The sequence below is a fragment of the Balaenoptera musculus genome, chromosome 3, assembly GCF_009873245.2.
Source record: "Balaenoptera musculus isolate JJ_BM4_2016_0621 chromosome 3, mBalMus1.pri.v3, whole genome shotgun sequence".
Lineage (NCBI taxonomy): Eukaryota > Metazoa > Chordata > Mammalia > Artiodactyla > Balaenopteridae > Balaenoptera > Balaenoptera musculus.
The window spans coordinates 114,455,015-114,477,081 of NC_045787.1; the positions used below are offsets into that span (position 1 = coordinate 114,455,015).

The 22,067-nt window shown below is 39.3% G+C and overlaps 1 protein-coding gene and 1 non-coding gene across 2 annotated transcripts; both read right to left on the reverse strand.

Moving 5' to 3' along the window:
• Positions 1-32: 32 nt before the first annotated feature.
• CDC23 (cell division cycle 23) lies at positions 33-21,933 on the reverse strand. The gene is made up of 16 exons (XM_036848953.1): positions 21,736-21,933; positions 21,578-21,650; positions 18,639-18,776; positions 17,642-17,684; positions 16,965-17,070; positions 16,738-16,870; positions 14,674-14,851; positions 14,491-14,588; positions 14,268-14,349; positions 3,855-4,008; positions 3,615-3,734; positions 3,219-3,294; positions 2,826-2,887; positions 2,046-2,124; positions 1,849-1,968; positions 33-1,050 (listed from the first exon to the last, which is right to left on the reverse strand). Exons 1-16 carry the CDS (start codon positions 21,894-21,896, stop codon positions 880-882), a joined length of 1,794 nt encoding a protein of 597 aa, XP_036704848.1. The 5' UTR covers positions 21,897-21,933; the 3' UTR covers positions 33-879.
• On the reverse strand, positions 18,268-18,389 carry LOC118893736. Its single transcript, XR_005019584.1, has one exon. It is a non-coding gene; the product is annotated as a small nucleolar RNA ACA64 (small nucleolar RNA).
• Positions 21,934-22,067: the final 134 nt, after the last annotated feature.

Here is a 22,067-nt window from a genome sequence, read left to right on the forward strand (position 1 = left end):
ATGTGGGGGGGGGAGAGACAATTATGGCAAAATATTTATTAAAACAGACCGACTCTAAGAGTTTATTCTTATCTGTACAGTCAGTCACAGAAGTTATCACACCCAAATGTCCATGAAACTCTCTGTAACCCTGCCTCCTTGCTCTGCTTTAGTAGGGGGTATAGCTAACTCTATAGACATCTTTTCCCCTTAGTAGGGGCCATCAGCAGTTCCACACTCAGTGAGAGTCCTTTTGCCCCTTCTTTTGTTCAACTCTAGTAAGTTACTTCCAATTTGAAAGCTTCTAGGAGACGCCTCAAAACCATGTTTTGGCAGAATGTCTCCCCAGTAAGAACAAAAGTATACCTTCACCCCATTTAAGCCTGATCTCTGATATCAGTATAGTCATGCTCAGCAAATCAAAGAATGATGAGTCATGTCTATCCAGTGCCCTGACCTTCCTAGGGTATCCAGTGCCCTACTATCAGCAGAGGGTAGAGTGGCAAGCTTTTCTCCCTTCTTTCTTCCTTGCCTCTCTAAAGAAATCTCCCACTCCCAGCAGCATTTAAACTTTGTCCCTGTAGCCTTGCCTGTGCTAAAGTGCTGTTAAAGGGATGTTTTTGGGGGGCAAAAAGGTCTGGGAAAAAGGCCAAGATCTATAGCCACTCTGAACAAAAGGGAGATAGAAGTGCTTCAAACTGGCAAAGACAGTATCTGTTCCTGCCAGGATTCTTCTGTCAGTCTACTCTGCAGGTGATTCTATAAACTGTCCCCAAGGACCTGTTTCCATGTGTACAAACAAAAACAACTAAGGTCCTTGGAAGAATAGACGTGGCTGTTCTTTACATGGAGGTAAGGCTTAATATGGGTCTGGCAATGTGCTGGCTTGAAAGTGGCCAACTATGGTGTGACTGAAGACAGGTTGAGTGGAGAAACTCTGCGTGTGGGAGTGTTGTTAGCAGACAGTGAAGCAGGGAGGAAAAAGGGAGCAGGCATCTCGGTGGAGGGAGTCTCGCCTTGGTTCCGAAGCTGTAGGATTTGCCGGAGCAAGGCCTTACCTTCTTCCCGGGTCTGAAACAAAGTCAGGCAAATGTGTCAAAATATGTCCAAGGCTTTTCTCAAAAAGTTTCTAAAATACTGACATACAAAGTTCCACAGAACAAGGTAGCCTTTCCACTCACCGTGTTTTCTTTTCTTTTTTAAATCTTTATTGGAGTATAATTGCTTCACAATACTGTGTTAGTTTCTATTGTATACCAAAGTGAGTCAGCCATATGCATACATATGTCCCCATATCCCCTCCCTCTTGAGCCACGGCAATCAAAGAAAAAGAAATAAAAGGAATACAAATTGGAAGAGAAGAAGTAAAACTGTCACTGTTTGCAGATGACATGATACTATACATAGAAAATCCTAAAGGTGCCTCCAGAAAACTACTAGAACTAATCAATTAATTTGGTAAGGTTGCAGGATACAAAATTAATGCACAGAAATCTCTGGCATTCCAATACACCAACAATGAAAAATCAGAAAGAGAAATTAAGGAAACAATCCCATTTGCCATCGCAACAAAAAGAATAAGATACCTAGGAATAAACCTGCCTAAGGAGGCGAAAGACTTGTACTCAGAAAACTATTAAACACTGATGAAAGAAATCAAAGATGACTTAAACAGATGGAGAAATAGACCATGTTCTTGGATTGGAAGAATCAATATTGTGAAAATGACTATACTACCCAAAGCAATCTACAGATTGGATGCAAACCACTTACCCTCTTAACCACCTTCCACTTTCCACCCCCAGATCATAGTAAAGTCATGTGCTCGAACCTAAAATCCAAACCTTTTACTAAAGAACTGATACTCACATCATTGAATGCACAGCACTTTTGGGCACAAGCTGAAGCTTCATCCCACAGCTTGCACTTAAAATAATACTGGGCCAGATAGCGGAAAGCAGTGCTCTCCTCCAAGTGTTCCACTATTTCCTAGATAAGGAAATCAGGAATGACTGAGGTGACAAGAATAAGATCAGCAACCCAATTCTCATGCTCATGACACATACCCCACACGAATAGATATCCTGGATATATTTGATGTAACATTGGGCTGCCTGTTCTGACTCAGTCAACTGTTCATGAAGCCTACAAAAGAAATTGGTCTTTAAGTATAAATCATATCTCAAAGCAAGCTAGTGATAAAAAGTAAAAGCACACAATTAAGATAAAAAAATGATAATACATAGACAAGTACAAATTTTGACATAAATGACACAGTGGGACCCAGAATAGTATTAGTGCCCAGAGGTGGTGGTTACTTCATCAAAGCTTAGAATCATTACTCTGCTACTGGTGATGGAGGGAAAGTTAGTAAACACTTAAGCTGGATAACATACCATTGCAAAAATTCCCTGGTAATACCCTGAGTGAGATTAAAAAAAGATACCAAGCAATTCAGATTTTTTGTAAGAATCCAGAAAAGAACTGGCAGGAATGAAATTGCATTTAAGAACCTCTTTCCTTATCATTTCTGAGTTATTCCTTATTTTCCTGGGCCTTATCAGGAGGAGATTAGTACCTAAAGTAGTTTTCCTAGACTGCTCTGACATAAAAATCTCATTTCTTTCAATTCATTCTTGAATTTTCCAAATAGGAAAACAATTCCTCTTCAAAGAGAAGTAGCATTCTCTTGAGTCAAGATGGCTAAATTTCCAGATCAGTAATCATACACTGTGCTACATCCCCTCATTCATGTAGATGATGGATGGGAAGCTCTAGAATGTGCAGGACCCACCTCACCAGAGAAGCCAACAGAAATATCACTAGCGTGTCACTCTTTCACTCACTTTGCCAGTTTCACCAGAGCCATCTTTTCCACATCTCCCACAGCATAAGCTCTCCAATAGCACTGTCAAAAAAATAAATAAACTGGTCACTTCAACCACTGACCCATGTGCCATGACTAATCACATAGAGACTCAGCTCCTGCAAGCCTCCCAGAATTTCAGACTTGGAGAATACAAAGCATTTTTACTAGATTTGATAGGTCCAGGCTACATACTAACATTCCCACTAATGATGTCAGCCCCACTTTGCCTTATACACCCTATGTGCCTATAAATATTCAGACTTCCCTATGTAGATAGATCCACATGAAGGAAAATTAAGCACAGATAGCTCAACCCCTCATCCAAACAGCAGATTTCCACACAAATTCTCCAGGACCCAATTTCAGATACCTTTTTGGCTTCCACTAGTTGATTGAGTTTCTCATAACATTCTCCTAAAGCGACCAGCATACGAGAATCATTGGGCCTGAGAGGGAAGAGAAATAGGAAATCCAAGCAAAAACTGAAGTCCTCCCTTGAGGAACCACCACCACTATTTCAAAGCTATGAAGGGAATGGGCTTTAATCCAATACTTCATGTAATTATATTATTTTGTGTTCACAATTATACTATTAACACATTAGTAGAATACACTACATAAAAATGACCAAACAACATATGGCATGTTTAAACTTAGGTCTCTAAGAGTCAAAACCATTCACTGTGATTCTTCAATAGCTATCAAAAGAGAAAGAAAAGTGTCAGCCCTTCCCACAACAAACACATCATCAAGTGGCCCGACTTACCGAAGCTGGTGGGCTCGTCTATAATAATAAAGGCAATAAAATGGCATCTTAAGGATTTCATAGGTCTGCCCAAGGCCATACCAGGCTCTGTAGTCCCGCTTATTGACCTCAATAGCATGCCTAAGAAATGGAAGAGAGACTGGTAAGAGAGCAGAATCAAAGTTAGCGACTTGCAGGCTCAGTAGAGACTCCTAAAATCACAACAATCTGCTCCATCTCCCCCTCCAACTAAATGCTCACCTATAAGCCTGAATAGCAGCAGATGTGTTCTTCATTTCCATGTACTCATGTCCCATCAGCGTCCAGGCACCAAGATACCGAGGATTCAATTTCAGTGCTCTCTGGAAATACAAGGCTGCTTTCTCATGCTGAGAACGCAAACTATAATAATTGCCTAATTGAAAAACAAACAAACAGAATATATAAATAACTAGAAAGGCAAAAATAAGTCACTAAAATAGGCAGCATTCCACAGAGTAGGCATGAACCATAACCCATTCCCCCAAAGTCCTTGCAGAAAAGCCAAATTCTACATATGGGCAATATCATCATTCCCTTGGAAAATATTTTTTATCTATCACAAATTTTGTTTTTTTTAAAAAAAAAGGTTTCCTAACACCACAAAGGTTTTCTTCATTTTATTTCCTCTCGATATAGCATTTATACACATATTTCCTTAATAAAGGGTAGGAAATTCCTAGAGTATGCTTTAGATTGGTGGTTTTCCAACTACCTTCCTAGGTTTCTAAGGAGGTACCTAAAGGATTAAAAAGGTAGCACTCTGAACTCCCCTCTTCCACAAGAATCAACGAAGTTCTATTATCATTGGTCTTAAAAAGAAAAGACGGGACTAAAGACACAGACCTACTAGAGAATGGACTTGAGGATATGGGGAGGGGGAAGGGTAAGCTGTGACAAAGTGAGAGAGTGGCATGGACATATATACACTACCAAACGTAAAATAGATAGCTAGTGGGAAGCAACCGCATAGCACAGGGAGATCAGCTCGGTGCTTTGTGACCACCTAGAGGGGTGGGATAGGGAGGGTGGGAGGGAGGGAGATGCAAGAGGGAAGAGATATGGGAACATATGTATATGTATAACTGATTCACTTTGTTATAAAGCAGAAACTAACACACCATTGTAAAGCAATTATACTCCAATAAAGATGTTAAAAAAAATAAAATAAAATAAAAAAAAGGGGGCTTCCCTGGTGGCACAGTGGTTGGGAGTCTGCCTGCCACGCAGGGGACATGGGTTCGAGCCCTGGTCCGGGAAGATCCCACATGCCACGGAGCAACTAGGCCCGTGCGCCACAACTACTGAAGCCCGCGCACCTAGAGCTCGTGTTGTGCAAAAAGAGAAGCCACTGCAATGAGAAGCCTGCGCACCGCAACAAAGAGTGGCCCCCGCTCGCCGCAACTAAAGAAAGCCCACGCACAGCAACGAAGACCCAATGGAGCCAAAAATAAATAAATAAATAAATAAATAAATAAATAAATAAATAATTTATATATATTAAAAAAAGATTATTAAAAAATAAAAGCATTCTTTATCCAATTAAGGAAAATCTAAAAAAAAAAGAATATATGAAAGATTTTAAGATTCTATAAAAAATTTTATTTGAAGAAAGGGAATAAAGGCCATCTTTCTTATACTAACTAGTAAATGGATAAACGAAATGTAGTATATATCCAGACAACGAAATACTTCTCAGCAGTAAAAAGAGAAGAACTACTGACATATGCTGCAACATGGACAAACCTCGAAAAAGAGTTCAGTGAAAAAAGCCAGGCAACAAGACTAAATATTCCAAGATTCCACTTATATGAAATTCCTAGAAAAGGCAAAACTATACAGATAGAAGGCAGATCTGCTGGGGATTGGGAGTAGGACTGACTGCAAATAGACCCAAGGGAACTTTTTGGGATGACGGAGTGTTCTAAACTGGATTATGATTATGGTTACACAACTGTATAAATTAGCAAAAACTCAGTGAACTGTAAACTTAAAATAAGTAAATTTTATGGTATGTAAATTATCCCTCAATAAAGCTATTTTTAATATATACCAATAAAATGGACAACCTAGAAGAAATGGACAAATTCCTAGAAATGTATAATCTCCCAAGATTAAATCAGGAATAAGTAGAAAATATGAACAGACCAATTACCAGTAATTAAATTGACTCAGTAATAAAACAACTCCCAACAAAAAAAGTCCAGAACCAGATGGCTTCACAGGTGAATTTTACCAAACATTTAGAAAAGAGCTAACACATGTCTTTTCCAAATTATTCCAAAAAATTGCAGAGGAAGAAATGTTTCCAAACTCATTCTACAAAGCCAGCATCACCCTGATACCAAAACCAAAGACACCACAAAAAAAGAAAATTACAGGCCAATATCACTAATGAACATAGATGAAAAAATCCTCAATAAAGTATTAGCAAACTGAATCCAACAATACATTAAAAGGATCATACATCATGATCAAGTGGGATTTATCCCAGGGATGCAAGGATGGTTCAATATCTGCAAATCAATCAATGTGATACACCACACTAACAAAATGAAGAATAAAAATTACATGATCATCTCGATACAGAAAAAGCTTTTGACAAAATTCAACATGCATTTATGATAAAAACTCTCCACAAAGTAGGTATAGAGGGAACATCAACATAATAAAGGCCATATATGATAAGCCCACAGCTAACATCATACTCAATGGTGAAAAGCTAAAAACTTTTCCTCTAAGATCAGGAAAAAAATCAAGGATGCCCACTTTTGCCACTTTTTTCAATGTAGTACTGGAAGTCTTAGCCACAGCAATCAGATAAGAAAAAGAAATAAAAGGAATCCAAATTAGAAAGGAAGAAGTAAAACTGCCACTGTTTACAGATGACATGATTCTATACACAGAAAATCCTAAAGATGTCACCAAAAAATTACTAGAGCTCACCAATGAATTCAGTAAAGTTGCACAATACAAAGTTAATACAGAAATCTGTTGCATTTCTACACACTAATGACAAACTATCAGAAAGAGAAATTAATGAAACAATCCCATTTACAATCACATCCAAAAAAATAAAATACCTAGGAGTAAATATAATTAAGGAGTTCAAAGACTTGTACTCAGAAAACTATAATACACTGATGAAAGAAACTGAAGACACAAACAGAAAGATATACCTTGTTTATGGATTTGAACAATTAATATTGTTAAAATGACCATACTACCCAAGACAATCTACAGATTCAATGCAATCCCTAACAAAATACCAACGGTGGGACTTCCCTGGTGGCCAGTGGTGAAGACTCTGTGCTCCCAATGCAGGGGGCCTGGATTTAATTCCTGGTCAGGGAACGAGATCCCACATGCCGCAACTAAAGATCCCACATGCCACAACTAAAGATCCCGCATGCCACAACAAAGATGCCACACGCGGCAATGAATATTCCGTGTGCTGCAACTAAGACCCAGAGCAGCCAAATAAATAAATAAATATTAAAAAAAAATACCAATGGCATTTTTCACAGAACCAAAACAAATAATCCCAAAATTTGTATGGAAACACAAAAGACCTTGAACAGCCAAAACAATCTTGAGAAAGAAGAACAAAACTGGAAGCATCACATTCCCTGACTTCAGACTATACTACTAAGCTACAGTGATCAAAACAGTATGGTACTGGTCCAGAAACTCACTCAGGCACTTATGGTCAATTAATCATGACCAAGGAGGCAAGAATATACAATGGGGAAAAGACAGTCTCCAATAAGTGATGCTGGGAAAACTGGACAGCTACAGGTAAAAGAATGAAATTAGAACATTTTCTCATACCATATAAAAAAATAAACTCAAAATGGATTAAAGATCTAAATGTAAGACCAGAAACCATTAAAACTCCTAGAAGAAAACAGAGGCAAAACACTCTTTGACAGGAATCATAGCAATATTTTTTTGGATCCATCACCTAAGGCAAAGAAAACAAAAGCAAAAATAAACAAATGGGACCTAATTAGACTTAAAAGCTTTTGCACAGCAAACAAAACCATCAACAAAACGAAAAGACAGGGACTTCCCTGGTGGCACAGTGGTTAAGAATCCGCCTGCCAATGCAGGGGACATGGGTTTGATCCTACATGCCGTGGAGCAACTAAACCCATGCACCACAACTACTGAGCCCGCGCTCTAGAGCCCACAGCCACAACTACTGAAGCCTGCATGGCTAGAGCCCGTACTCCGCAACAAGAGAAGCCACCACAATGAGAAGCCTGTGAACCGCAACGAAGAGTAGCCCCTGCTTGTCACAACTAGAGAAAGCCTGTGCACAGCAACAAAAACCCAATGCAGCCAAAAATAAATAAATTAATTAAAACAAAACAAAACAAAACAAAAAGACAACTTACTGAATGGGAAAAAATATTTGCAAATGATATCCAAAATACATAAACAGTTCATACAACTTAATATCAAAAAAACAAACAACCCAGCCAAGAAATGGTCAGAAGACCTGATAGACATTTTTCCAAAGACGTACAGATGGCCAATAGGCACATGAAAAGGTGCTCAATATCATTAATCATCAGAAAAGCAAATCATGGGGCTTCCCTGGTGGTGCAGGGGTTAAGAATCCGCCTGCTGATGCAGGGGACACAGGTTCGAGCCCTGGTCCAGGAAGATTCCGCATGCCATGGAGCAACTAAGCCCATGTGCCACAACTATTGACCCTGTGCTCTAGAGCCCATGAGCCACAACTACTGAAGCCCGCACGCCTAGAGCCCGTGCTCCGCAACAAGAGAAGCCACCGCAATGAGAAGCCCACACACCACAACGAAGAGTAGCCCCCACTCACTGCAACTAAAAGAAAGCCCACGTGCAGCAACAAGGACCCTACGCAGCCAAAAATAAATAAATAAATAATTTTTAAAAAAAAAAAAGAAAAGCAAATCAAAACCACAATGAGATATCACCTCACAACTGTCAGAATGGCTATCATCAAAGAGACCACAAATAACAAATGTTAGTGAAGATGTGGAGAGAAGGGAACATTTGTACACTGTTGGTAGGAATGTTAATTGGTGCAGCCACTAGGGAGAACAGTATGGAGAGTCCTCAAAAAACTGAAAATAGAACTACGATATGATCTAGCAATTCCACTTCTGGGTATATATCCAAAGAAAACAAAAACACAAATTTGAAAAGATACATGCACCCCAATGTTCACAGCAGTATTATTTACAATAGCCAAGATATGGAAGCAACCTAAGTGTCCATCAACAGAGGAATGGATAAAGAAGATGTGGTACACATACATAATGGACTACTACTCAGCCATTAAAAAGAATGAAATTTTGCCATTTGCAACAACATGGATGGATCTGGAAGGTATTATGCTTAGTGAAATGTCAGTTTGAGAAAGACAAACTATCTATTATCACTTATACATGGAATCTAAAAAATAAAACAAACGAATGAATATAACAAAACAGAAACAGACTCACAGATAAAGAGAACAAACTAGTGGTTACCTATGGGGAGAGGGAAGTGGGGAGGGCAAGATAGGCGTAGGGGATTAAGAGGTACAAACTACTATGTGTAAAATAAATAAGCTACAAGGAAATATTGTACAGCACAGGGAATATAGCCAATATTTTATAGAACTTTAAACAGAGTATAATCTATAAAAAACTTGAATCACTATGTTGCACACCTGAAACTAATATTGTAAATCAACTATACCTCAATTTTTAAAAAAAGAAGAGGGCTTCCCTGGTGGCACAGTGGTTAAGAATCCGCCTGCCAATGCAGGGGACAGGGGTTCAAGCCCTGGTCTGGGAAGATCCCACATGTCGTGGAGCAACTAAGCCCGTGCGCCACAACTACTGAGCCTGCGCGCCTAGAGCCCGTGCTCCGCAACGAGAAGCCTGCGCACCGCAACAGAGTAGCCCCCGCTCGCCACAACTAGAGAAAACCTGCACACAGCAGTGAAGACCCAATGCAGCCAAAAATTAAATAAATGAATAAATACATTTAAAAAAAATAAATAAAAAATTAAAAAAGAAGAAAAAACAATTCGAGATATACCAAGACTTTGAGGGATTTTTCATGAGATTGTTGAGTGAGAAAAGTAAAATACAGAGAAATGTGTGTAATATGATCCTATTTTTGTAAGCAAACAGCCCATTAAACCCTGCATATGTGTATGTGTACTTTTCATGTGGTATGGGACATGCTAACACAAGTATTTTAAAGGAGGAAAGGTGCAGTGAGGGAAAAAACCCCTGCACTTTAAAAAAATCTCCTTTATGTATAAATTGCATGTGCATAAACTAGATAAAAAGATGGATTTAAATGTATATATACTAATTTACAGAGATAATGATATACTGTCAAACGGAAAAAGCAAATTGCAGAGAAATTATACGATTCCACTTTGGTAAAAAACAAGTAATAAGATTTCTATATATGTGTTTGTCTTTGCTTTTAATTTGTCTAGATTCAGCTGTCAGTTTGATTCAGGAGAAATTATTTATAACAATTGTCTGTATCACTTAAGATCATTCAAGTTCACATTCACCTGGGAAAAAAGCAAGATGGAGGGCTTTATGTCCTATAAAAGGATACCTTTGCTTCTGCCACTGACTCGGACCCACAGACAGAGGAATAAACAAACTCTAGACAGATTGTCCAAAGGTTAACTTCTGTAATAGAATAGGAGAAGTGAAGTAGTGGTAGCAAGGGTATAAGCTTTAGCTGCTAAAGGAGTCAGGATGACAAAGGAGATGTTAAAGAAGTCAGAACAGGCAAGTTCTGGACAAAGATTAAGTAGATGAGATTTTCTGACCAGTTGGAACAGCTAAAATGTACTGAATGATTACAATGTGCTGGGCAACTTACATTGTTATAAGTGCTTTGTATATGTTAATTTACTTACTCCTCACAACGAATACATGGGAGAAGGTTCTACTGTTATTATCCCTTTATGGATGAGGAAAGTATAGCACATAGAAGTTAAATCCAATGTCACACAGCTAGTTAGTAGCAAAACCAAGATTTAAACTTGTGCAGTTTTGTTCCAGAGTCCAAATCTTAACCATGCTATACTGTAATATATACCTATATAAATACACATACATATATGTATTTGTGTGTGTGTGTGTAAAGCTGCCTCTCAGAGACTGGGACTCCAGAAAAGATGCAGAAGGAAGCATTCAATTCACATCAAGACGTAACTGCAGAAGCAAGGACTAAACAAGTAGGAGATTCTTGCCATCACTCTATTCTTAAGTTGTTTCATTCTCTTTCAGGTCCTCAGTTTCTTCTCTTCTCTCTCCACCCTTTCTCCTTTGTGAAAGCTGAAATATATTTTTTGTCATATCTAATGTTCCTTTTTCTTGATTTTTAAGATAGGTGGGCTGAATTCAACAAACATTTATTGACCGTATGTCAGGAACTTTGCTAAGCATTACAGATACACTGAAGAAAAAACAGTTCATTAAGAAGTTTACCAATCAAATGATTATTTAAAAAACCAGATGGGAATTCCCTGGCAGTCCAGTGGTTAGGACTCCGCACTCTCACTGCCGAGGGCCCGGGTTCAAACCCTGTTCCGGGAACTAAGATCCCGCAAGCCACGAGGCATGGCCAAAAAATAAATAAATACATAAAATAAAAAACCAGAAACTCCTAAAGCATTACTCTTCATATGTACGTATCCTTTGATTTTAACTGGCTTTAAGTTAGTAGGCTAAAAAAAGAACAGTTCATTATTTCCCCTACCTCTGTTTCCTTTCTTCAGGTGAAGGACAGTGTTATCAATCTGGTTACCCATTCACCAATTCCTGTATGTTCTACTTCCTAAATATCTTCTAAATCTAATCGCCTCTCTTCATTCCTCCTGCCGATACCTCAGCTTGGGCTCTCATCATCTCTAGACTGGATTATTGCAAAAGCCTCCTTGTTGGTCTTGCTCTTTTTCTAATCCTCCCAGCACACTGTCTCCAGTTATCATGTGACAATGAAAATCTAAAAACATTTATCATTCTCTGGTTTAAAATCCTTCAGAAGACTTCTCCTGCCTTAAGAATAAAATCCAAACTTCTGGTAAGGCACAAAAGGCTCTTCAAGATCTGGCCCCGTTCATACAGTCCCTCCTCCTACACCATGCTTACCAGGACACTAAACTATTTCAGGATCACTGTCTGTTTCACACTTCAATGCCTCTGCAATACCCTTCCCAAGTCAATCCATCTCCTCCTTTAGTGAACTCTTTCACTCCTGCCCATCCTTCAGGTATCACCTTCTCAAGAAGCCTTCCCTAATCAGACTGGATTAGCTACCTTTCCTATGTACTCTCTTAGCATCCTATGTTTACTTCAATCATAACCCTCAACCCACTATATTATAGTTGTTTCTCACTGGTCTTCCTCAGTAGGTAATGGGGTAGGTACTGCAACACAAACCACCGTATCTGGCACTCAGAAGATGTTCAAAAGATGTTTTCTGAATAAACTGGAGTTCCATCCTCACTTTAACGGACTTTATACTTCATTCACAATGCTCTGATATTGAAAAGATCATTTGTTCCTCTTACCTATGTTCCCATAGGATTTTTCTTTTTTTAATATTTATTTCCCATACTAGACTACAACTTCCTAAAGGGCTGGAAATATTTACTGAACGACTGAATTGAAATTCTATCAGTTTATTAACAACATCCTAACATATAAATGTATGTTCTCAATGCAGTGTCACCAAAGACCCAGGAACAGGGCCTTTCATCTCCAGGAAACTTAGGCTTTCAATCACAACTAACCAAGCTTACTTTTATCCAAGAGTGGCCATTCATCTATTTATGTCAACTGATTATCAGGCCACAGTAGTGTGGCCAAGTACACAGGGCCATGGTTCTCAACCAAGGATGATTCTGACCCCAAGAGGTTATTTGGCTTTATCTGCACAACTGGGGGAAGGAGGTTACTGACATCTAGTGGGTAGAGCTGGGTATACTTCTAACACTGTGCAATGTACAGGACAGACCCCCACAAAAGAAATTATCAGCCAAAAATGTCAACAGAGCCAAGAGTGAGACACCCTGATACAGAAAAAGATACACTCTCATCTCTTTTCATAGGATTGGAAATGCTTACAAACATTTTAGTAATATTAGTAAGTTTAAAATACACACGCTTTGGGACCTCCCTGGTGGTCCAGTGGTAAAGAATCTGCCTTCCAATGCAGGGGACGCGGGTTCAATCCCTGGTCAGGGAACTAAGATCCCACATGACATGGGGCAACTAAGCCACGCACCACAACTACTGAGCCTGTGTGCCGCAAACTAGAGTCCACGCGCTCTGGAGCCCGCGCGCCACAACTACAGAGCCCATGCACTCTGGAGCCCACGCACTCTGGAGCCCACGCACCACAACTAGAGAGAAGTCCGCGTGCCACAACAAAGAGCCCACGCCGCAACAGAAGATCCTGCATGCCTCAACAAAGACCCTGTGTGTCGCAACTAAGACCCGACACAGCCTAAAAATAAATAAATAAAATAATAATTTAAAAATACAGGGACTTCCCTGGTGGCGCAGTGGTTAAGAATCCGCCTGCCAACTCAGGGGACATGGGTTCGAGCCCTGGTCCAGGAAGATCCCACATCCGCGGAGCAACTAAGCCTGTGCGCCACAACTACTGAGCCTGCGCTCTAGAGCCCGCGTGCCACAACTATTGAAGCCCACGTGCCTAGAGCCCGTGCTCTGCAACAAGAGAAGCTACCACAATGAGAAGCCTGTGCACCACAACGAAGAGTAGCCCCCGCTCACCACAACTAGAGAAAGCCCGCGTGCAGCAACGAAGACCCAACGCAGCCAAAAATAAAATAGATAAAATAAATAAATATATATATTTTTAAAAAACACATATATATATAAAAAATACACACATTTTTGATCCAGCCTTTCACTGCAAGGAACTAATTATACAGAAACAGTTGCATAAACATGCAAAAATAAATATATACATACAAAGATGTTTCCTGAAGCAATTTTTATGTTAACAAACACTAGCCACAACTTATACAATAGAAAATGATTAAATAAAAATAATGGCACATCTATATAATAAAACACTAAATAGCCATCAAAAATAATATAATACAACTCTACATGTACTAGCATGAAAAGATGGAAAAGATATATTGTTAGGTTAAAAAAAAGGACATTACAAAGCAGGTGTATAATGATACAGTTTTTGCAAGCAAACCATACACATACACATACACCATTTTTAGTACTCACACACACATACACCATTTATAGTACTCACACAGAAAAATATTCTGGAGTCATATCCACCAATCTTGGGGGTGGGATTACAGTGATCCTTCACATTATATTGTATATAATTTTGTTACCTTTGACACTTATTTTTTTTGGCTGTGCTGTGAGGCATGCAGGAATGCAGGATCCCAGTTCCCCGACCAGGCATCGAACCCGTGCCCCCTGCAGTGGATGCGCGGAGTTCTAACCACTGGACCGCCAGGGAATTCCCTTTTTTTCTTTTGACACTTTTATATTATTGTTATTTTTACATTTGGATTACTTACAATAAAGATAAAAAAAGGAAAAAAGTGGTGACTCTTACCAATTACACAGCATGTTTCTACACGATATTTATCAATCTCACAGAGGTTGTGAGCCAGATAACTCAACTCAGATTTCATGCTCTGAAAGAAAAGAAAGACGATCTAAGCATGAAAAAGGAAGCCCTACATAATTTTTCTCGTAGCTAATGTTACTAGGTGACAATCCAACCCAGGAGATAAAAGCACAAAAGAGCTTAAGTCCAAGCAAAGGAAGGAGCTCACCCTGACATAAAGAAGGTTGGAGAATGTGTCCATATTTTCAATCCTGTAAGGGTCTTGTTTCCTTAGCTCATTAAAAATAGAGAGGGCTTTGTCGATATCTGCAGAAAGAAGACAGAGAGTTCAGAAAACAACACAGCACTACCTTCAGGGTTTGATGGTATTTCGTTGTCCTTATTCACTCACCTCTGATATTGTGATAGGCAACTGCAATTTGGGAAACAATATATGAGCTCTTAGAGAAGCCCACATCAATGAGATTCTGATACTTTTGCAGGGCCTCCTCTATCAACTGCAACTCTGTGTATATATGAGCCAGAAAAAACTCTTTCATCCAGGTGTCTGGCAAAGACAGGAACTTCAGCTGGCAGCAGGAGAGAGAGGAACACACTTAATATACTTTGACCTCTCTCCCAAATGAACATCAAGGAACTATCTTTATTGTCTAAAAGAATTTATCACCAAAATTTTATTAGAGTACCTAATAATGAACACAGGGCAGTTCAATTAAGTGAATAGGACTTACAAGCACAATAGGGAGGAATAGGGAGGAATGGTCTAGCTGGGGACAGCTTCAAAGAAACGATAGGATTTGAGGCGAGCCTTGGAGGATGGGTAGAAACTGAATAGAAAAAGGGAGAGGAAGAGAAAAAAGACAACATTCTAGGTAAGGACAACAAAAATAGAGGAAAAACAATCATGATGAGTGTGGAGGCACTCCACATAGAATGAGGCAACTAGCTCAGTTTGAGGGGAGGCTATGTGTTGGGAAGTAGTGGAAAAATAAGACTGAACTGATAGGGTGGGTCCTATGCTGCAACAGGAAATGGGACGCAACAGGAAACCACTGCAATTTTTGACAGGAGAATGACATGATGACATGGGTGCTTGAAGAATAAGTTTGGAAACAGTATGTCAGATGGCTTGGAATTGGGAGTATAAAAATGGGAAAGCTAGATAGAAAGTATTTATTACTTTTAAGTAATCCAAATTTGAGATGATAACCAAGACAGCAAAGGAAACCAAGAGAAAGAGATGCAGACAAGAAGGTAACCATGGCAATGTCTCGCGACTGACTAGATAAAGGGAAATAAGAGAAAGGGAAGAGACAAAATATGACTCTGAGGCATCAAGACTGGGTGCGTCCTGAGAAACAGAGCTACAACTGAGAGTCCATCAAGTTGGGAGGAAGAAAGAGAATTTGGTAGGCAAGATGAGAAATTTGGTTTTGCATATTCTGAGTTCAGAGATAAAACAAACTTTCAATGAGGGCTTCCCTGGTGGCGCAGTCGTTAAGAATCTGCCTGCCAATGCAGGGGACACGGGTTCGAGCCCTGGTCTGGGAAGATCCCACATGCCGCGGAGCAACTAAGCCCGTGAGCCACAATTACTGAGCCTGCGCGTCTGGAGCCTGTGCTCCGCAACGGGAGAGGCCGCGACAGTGAGAGGCCCGCGCACCACGATGAAGAGTGGCCCCCGCTCGCCGCAACTGGAGAAAGCCCTCGCACAGAAACGAAGACCCAACACAGCCAAAAAAAATAAACATAAATAAATAAATAAATTTTAAAAAAAAAAAACTTTCAATGAAAGTCTAGTAGGCAGTTAGAGATAGGTAAATACAAGTAAGCCAAGATTAAGATTTCAGACACAAATGTAGTAGCATGTATCACTATTGGGGAAAATCAACCAGCCCTTGGTCCTCTAGAGCCAACAAAAGGAAATGTGTTGTTGCTTCTATTAACTATTGAAGAACAGCAAAATAAACTTTGTAGACAATGTTCTCTAACAATGACTAATAAAACAATGCAGTTTATAAAGCAATTTCATATACATTATTTCCTTAATTAACAAATCTCTAAATCTCAACAGAGACCTATGACAGCTCAGAAGAAACATTAAAAATGTTTTTAATTCAATTCTTGATATCAGAGAAATTGTTCCTATAGCATCTTTGGAATTAGGAGAGAAACTATAATAACATTTAGTCTATAAAACAAGTTACAGTAAAACTTGAATATGAAAACATATTCTAAGTCAAATGAATGCAAATGCAACAGCAACTACCAAACAAGATCTAGACGTTAGTCTTTCAAATAAAGACCTAAATCCCAACAGTGAAAGAGACTAGAGAAGGAGCAAAGAGGTAGCTATAATGAAAGGTTTAGCAAAACTTTCTCCCCCTACCCCATTATTAAAGAATTACATAAGACTTGAAGCAGAAGATTTTTCACATAGCTCATCTCAATTTACCATCTCCTTGTCTGTAATCAAGTTACAGAGTTCTAGCCAGGCTCCCCAATGCAAAGGCAAAACATGAGTAGCCTCCACAAACACATCAATGGCCTCTTTCACCAAGTCCAGCTTTCGAAGCACCACACCATACCTAGGAAAGAAGGGAACGATCACAGAAGTTAATAACATCTCCCCTCTACTCAGAAGAATATCTCACATAAGTTCCAAATTACTATAACACTTACAGATAAAGGCCAAATCCATCAAGTTCCCGAGCCTGGTGTTTTTTGCTGAGCTCCACTCTCAATTCTCTAAGAGCCTCATTTTTCACTTGACCTTTCTCCAGGGGGCCTAGGAAAGAAACAAGAGTTTCTTATCTAAGGGTAGACTGATGTTTTTCATTTCATAGACCTAGATATTCCCTTTGGCATCAACCAAAGTTACACCTGGAACTTCCAGCAAACACTCACAAGCAGCCAATGACATCTTACACAGTCCATTTACTTTATTATAGAAACTGCAACCGATAACTGGTCTGCAGTCATATTTTGTTAGGCCCACACAGGTTTTTAAAAATCTGAATTAATTATCAATGTTTAAAAATCAGAAGCCTCTAAAAAGAAAAAAGAAAAAAAGAAGAAATAAAAATCAGAAGCCTCAACTAAAAATCTAAATTTCCAGGTTCAGGTTGCAGGGAACAGGGAAGGACCAGCGGAAGAAAGCCCCTGACAACACCAGGCCCACATTCCCACCGGGCAACCCTCAGAGGAAGCTGGCTGACAACCAGCCAGTTGTGCTCTCCAATTTGCAGACTCCTCCTCAGTCCACTTCCCACGTTTATATTACCTGCCTGGCTCCTACAGGCATTATAGAGTTTGCAGCCTCTGCTTTACTCCAAAAGGTAGGAGAAAGAAATTCATACCTAGGCTATCAACTGTTTCATCATCCTTCTTCTTTTCTCCAGACTGTAAGAGAAAATCAATAAATAGGTCTTTTTTCCGCTTATTCTGAAACCTGTAGCAGCCTGATTCGACCTAAAGGGTACAAGTCCAACCAAAATGACATCTACTATTGGTCAATAATTTTAAACAACTATTCAGGGGCTCCCACTGGCCAAATCTGGAATCATCTGAGTACCAAAATGATAAAGTGAAATAATGAATTATAAACAATTAAAAATACAGGCATTCTTGAGACCATACTGATACTAGAGAAATACATAAATAAGTGGAGAAGGGGAAGACAGGCTCTTGCTTAGAGTAGAATTTACTACTCAAGAGAGTGCTGGAGTAGAAAATCATCATTTTGCAACATTATAATAAAGAATACTTCAGGCAAAAATTAACAATGAATTTCTTGACTAATGGTTATTTAGGTTTTTAATTTTTTTGGCTATTACAAAAAACCCTTCAATGAACAGCCCTGTACATATATATATCCTTGTGCACATATTGAAGTATTTCTATTGGACAAGTTAAGTTTCTTAAAGAAGAATTGTTTGGGCATAGTATTTCAAATTGACATAATCTGCCTGGAGCAGCGGCCCACACATGTCGGGGCCTGGGTTTCATCTCCCCATACCAAGGAGTGGGTGGTGGGCTGAGGCCCCAGTGGTTCTGGGCGCCAAATCTCACCCACAGGCACGCCAACCAAACCAACGCCAAACTACTTTTACTCCTGAAACAGAGGGTCTACTGCCCCATACCTTTGTCAATAATGAATATTACCAATATTTTTATATTTTCTTTCATACCATTATTTTTTTACTTTACTTATGATGTCTTCTTTATTATTGCTAAGTATTTATAAAGTACATTCACCAAGTAGACTTTTGCTAAACTATTTGAAGATTAAACTTTTGCTACTGGGATTCTAAATATGGATGCTGCAGCAGAATGACATCTTAAAATGGCCCTCACCAGATATCTAGAATACATGTACAGGAAATAGGCTTTCTTGCTATTGCAGCCATGCAGGAAATGTGCTGCCCGATCATACTCTTTAACGTCAAAGTAGGCCTTGGCCAGGGTGTAAGCATCCATATCCTGGGCATCCTCCTAAAAAAGAGACAAGTTTATGTAAGTGGTTAGGAACAGGATAACAAAAGTTCAAATCCAAGAATATTCGTTAATTTCAAGATGTAAGACAAAACTATTTTCCTCCTCCCAAAAACCTAATACTTATTTATTAGTTTATGGAGTAAGGTCACAGAACATTTTTTCAAAATAAAAGCTTGGGGAAAAATATTAAAATTAAGAAAACTAAACCAATGCACTCAGAAACTTTTATTGTTTCTGCAAATGTTGTGGGAAATTGCATACGCTTTAGTGTTAGGGACTTGGATTTAAATTCTGACTCCTTGATTTCCTGGTTTCAAGACATTAGTAGGGAACTTACTTAGCTTCTCTGAGTATTCACTTCTTCATCTGTAAAATGGAGCCAGTAATACGGATTTGATATGAGGAAAAAGTGAAAAAGTCATGAAAAATGTCTAGCATTAATATCTGACATTCCTTTCCTTTGGCAGACTTTTAAATTTCCACATAAATGCAACATGCTGTGGAATTATTTATACTTTTTGTACTTCAAGAAAGTTTTGACATGTTAGTATTGTAAAAACCAAAAAAACACAGCTATAATTCTTTATGTAAAAAAAAAAAAAATGAAATAATGCACATTTGAGGTAAAAACATACAATCCCCCCAAATTCTAAGGATAAGTTGATTAAAACTTTAGTAATTTCATTCTCCTCATCCTTCATGTCCAAATATTACCAGCACAAAACTGGAACCAAAATTATGTTCAATATTTTCTTCATTGGATGAACATGTCCTAAATATGGCCATTCAGCTTAGGATTCTGGTGGCCCTTTTCACGTACACTCACCATTTACTTATTTCTTCTCCTGCCTCTCTCACCTGCATTGTATCTTTTGGATTAAGGAACATTCATTGTTTTTAAGTGCGTGTGTGTGTGTGTGTGTGTGATTGGTGGGGGTGGTAATCAAGAAATGGCATCTTCAGGAAAAATAAAATGGATTACGATAAAGATCTTTCAGACGACACAGACTATGTAAACATACATACTATAGATCATACATAAAATGTATTCCTATCTCATTTAATTCTCTCAATATCCCCACAAAGTAAATACTATTATCCACAGATGGGGAAACTGTGGCTCAGGAGGTTAATTAAGTTGCCAAAAGTCACTAGTATGGCTGAGATTTGAACCCAGAGCTATCTGGATCCAAAATCAGTTTTGTGCTGTTGTATTGGGTTGGCCAAAAAGTTCATTTGGTTTTTTCCATTAGATGGCTCTAGTAGTGCTTAGTCGTCTTTAACTTCATTTGAAACAATTTTGTTAGAGTGTAATGTGACAGCAGTCATATCAAGGTTAATTTTTTTAAAAACTTATCAAAACTGGTGAACTTTTGTGTAGCCATTTTAATATTGAAGATGGAAGGAAAAAAGCAACATTTTCCGCATATTATGCTTTATTATTTCAAGAAAGGTAAAAACGCAACTGAAACGCAAAGAAAGATTTGTGCAGTGTATGGAGACAGTGCTGTGACTGATCGAACGTGTCAAAAGTGGTTTGCGAAGTTTCGTGCAGGTTTCTCACTGGATGAGGCTGCATGGTTGGGTAGACCAGTTGAAGTTGACAGTGATCAAATTGAGACATTAATTGAGAACAAGCAACGTTATACCATGCAGGAGATAGCTGACATACTCAAAATATCCAAATCAAGAGTTGAAAATCATTTGCACCAGCTTGGTTATGTGAATTGCTTTGATGTTTGGGTTACATGTAAGTTAAGCGGAAAAAAAACCTTCTCGACCGTTTTTCCGCATGTGTTTTCTCTCTTAAACGCAATGAAAACGTTCCGTTTTTAAAACAATTGTGACGAGCGATGAAAAGCGGATAGATACTGTACAATAATGTGGAACGGAAGAGATCGTGAAGCAAGCGAAATGAACCACCATCAACCACACCAAAGGCCGGTTTTCATCCAAAGAAGGTGATGTTGTGTATATGGTGCGATTGGAAAGGCGTCCTCTATTATGAGCTCCTTCCGGAAAACCAAACAATTAATTCCAACGAGTACTGCTCCCAATTAGACCAACTGAAAGCAGCACTTGACGAAAAGCCTCCAGAATTAGTCAACAGAATACGCATAATCTCCCATCAGGATAATGCACGACTGCATGTTTCTTTGATGACCAGGCAAAAACTGTTACAGCTTGGCTGGGAAGTTCTGATTCAACTGCTGTATTCACCAGACATTGCACCTTTGGATTTCCATTTATTTAGGTCTTTACAAAATTCTCTTAATGGAAAAAATTCCAATTCCCTGGAAGACTGTAAAAGGCACCTGGAACAGTTCTTTGCTCAAAAAGATAAAAAGTTTTGGTAAAATGGAATTATGAAGTTGCCTGAAAAATGTGAGAAGGTAGTGGAACAGTGAATACGTTGTTCAATAAAGTTCTTGGTGAAAATGCAAAATGTGTGATTTGTATTTTTATTTAAAAACCGAAGGAACTTTTTGGCCAACCGAATAAAAACCTTTGACGCTTCTCCTCGTTATGAATACTGTCTAGGTTGAGCTAGAAAACCTAAAAGGCTGAAATCTTAAGCAAGGATTGTTTACTAATCTCTCCAGCTTAAGTAAGAGCACCACTAAGTCTTTCAAAGCTTAGCAAAAACATACAGATAAAATCGCTTAAAACACCCAGCTCTTTGAATGCTTGAATTTCCTCTACAAATATCCCTGCTAAGCAGTATGCTCCCTTCCGGTGACAGGGCACTCAGTATCTCTTCTGATGATGGGGAGCACTCACTGTGAAGACGTGCTTACCTCTGTAATAGGCGGCGGAGGCTGCAGCTCGGACAGAGGCAACGCCGGGAGGGAGAAGGCCAACTCCGCAGACCTGGAACACCCACACAAACTGAATCAGCTCAAGACCCCCAAGGCCGAGGATCCAAGCCCGGTCCCCTCGGACTCCGACATCTTACCATTTGCTACTGTGCAGTAGGCCCCGCTCCCGGGTAAGGCCCGCGATAAGTAGCAGCTGCTTCTTAATTTCCCGCAAATTTGAGAAATCGCCGCTCGATGACAGGGCGGAGACCACAGCAGCCGACACTGCCACCGGGACTACAGAGGAGCTGGCAGCCATTTTCCTGTCTTGGCCACCCCAGCCAATCACCAGCGAAAATACTGGCTGCCCCTCCGCTCCAAAAAAGTCTGTCTGTTATTGGCACGCTCTTGCTCCAGAAAAACCAATCAGAAATCTTCCTTCTCGGAACGTCAGTAAGAGGCGGGGAGGGAAGAGGCAATTACTTCTCCG

What these genes read in the sequence shown, in the direction of transcription:
- CDC23 (XM_036848953.1), bottom strand. Translation starts at nt 21,896, where the DNA reads ATGGCTGCCAGCTCCTCTGTAGTCCCGGTGGCAGTGTCGGCTGCTGTG. An exon ending in ACATGTATTCTAGATATCTG is followed by an intron (nt 17,685 to 18,638) that starts GTGAGGGCCATT and finishes TTTCTCTTACAG; the next exon opens with TCTGGAGAAAAGAAGAAGGA. An exon ending in TGCCTATCACAATATCAGAG is followed by an intron (nt 14,589 to 14,673) that starts GTGAGTGAATAA and finishes TTCTTTCTGCAG; the next exon opens with ATATCGACAAAGCCCTCTCT.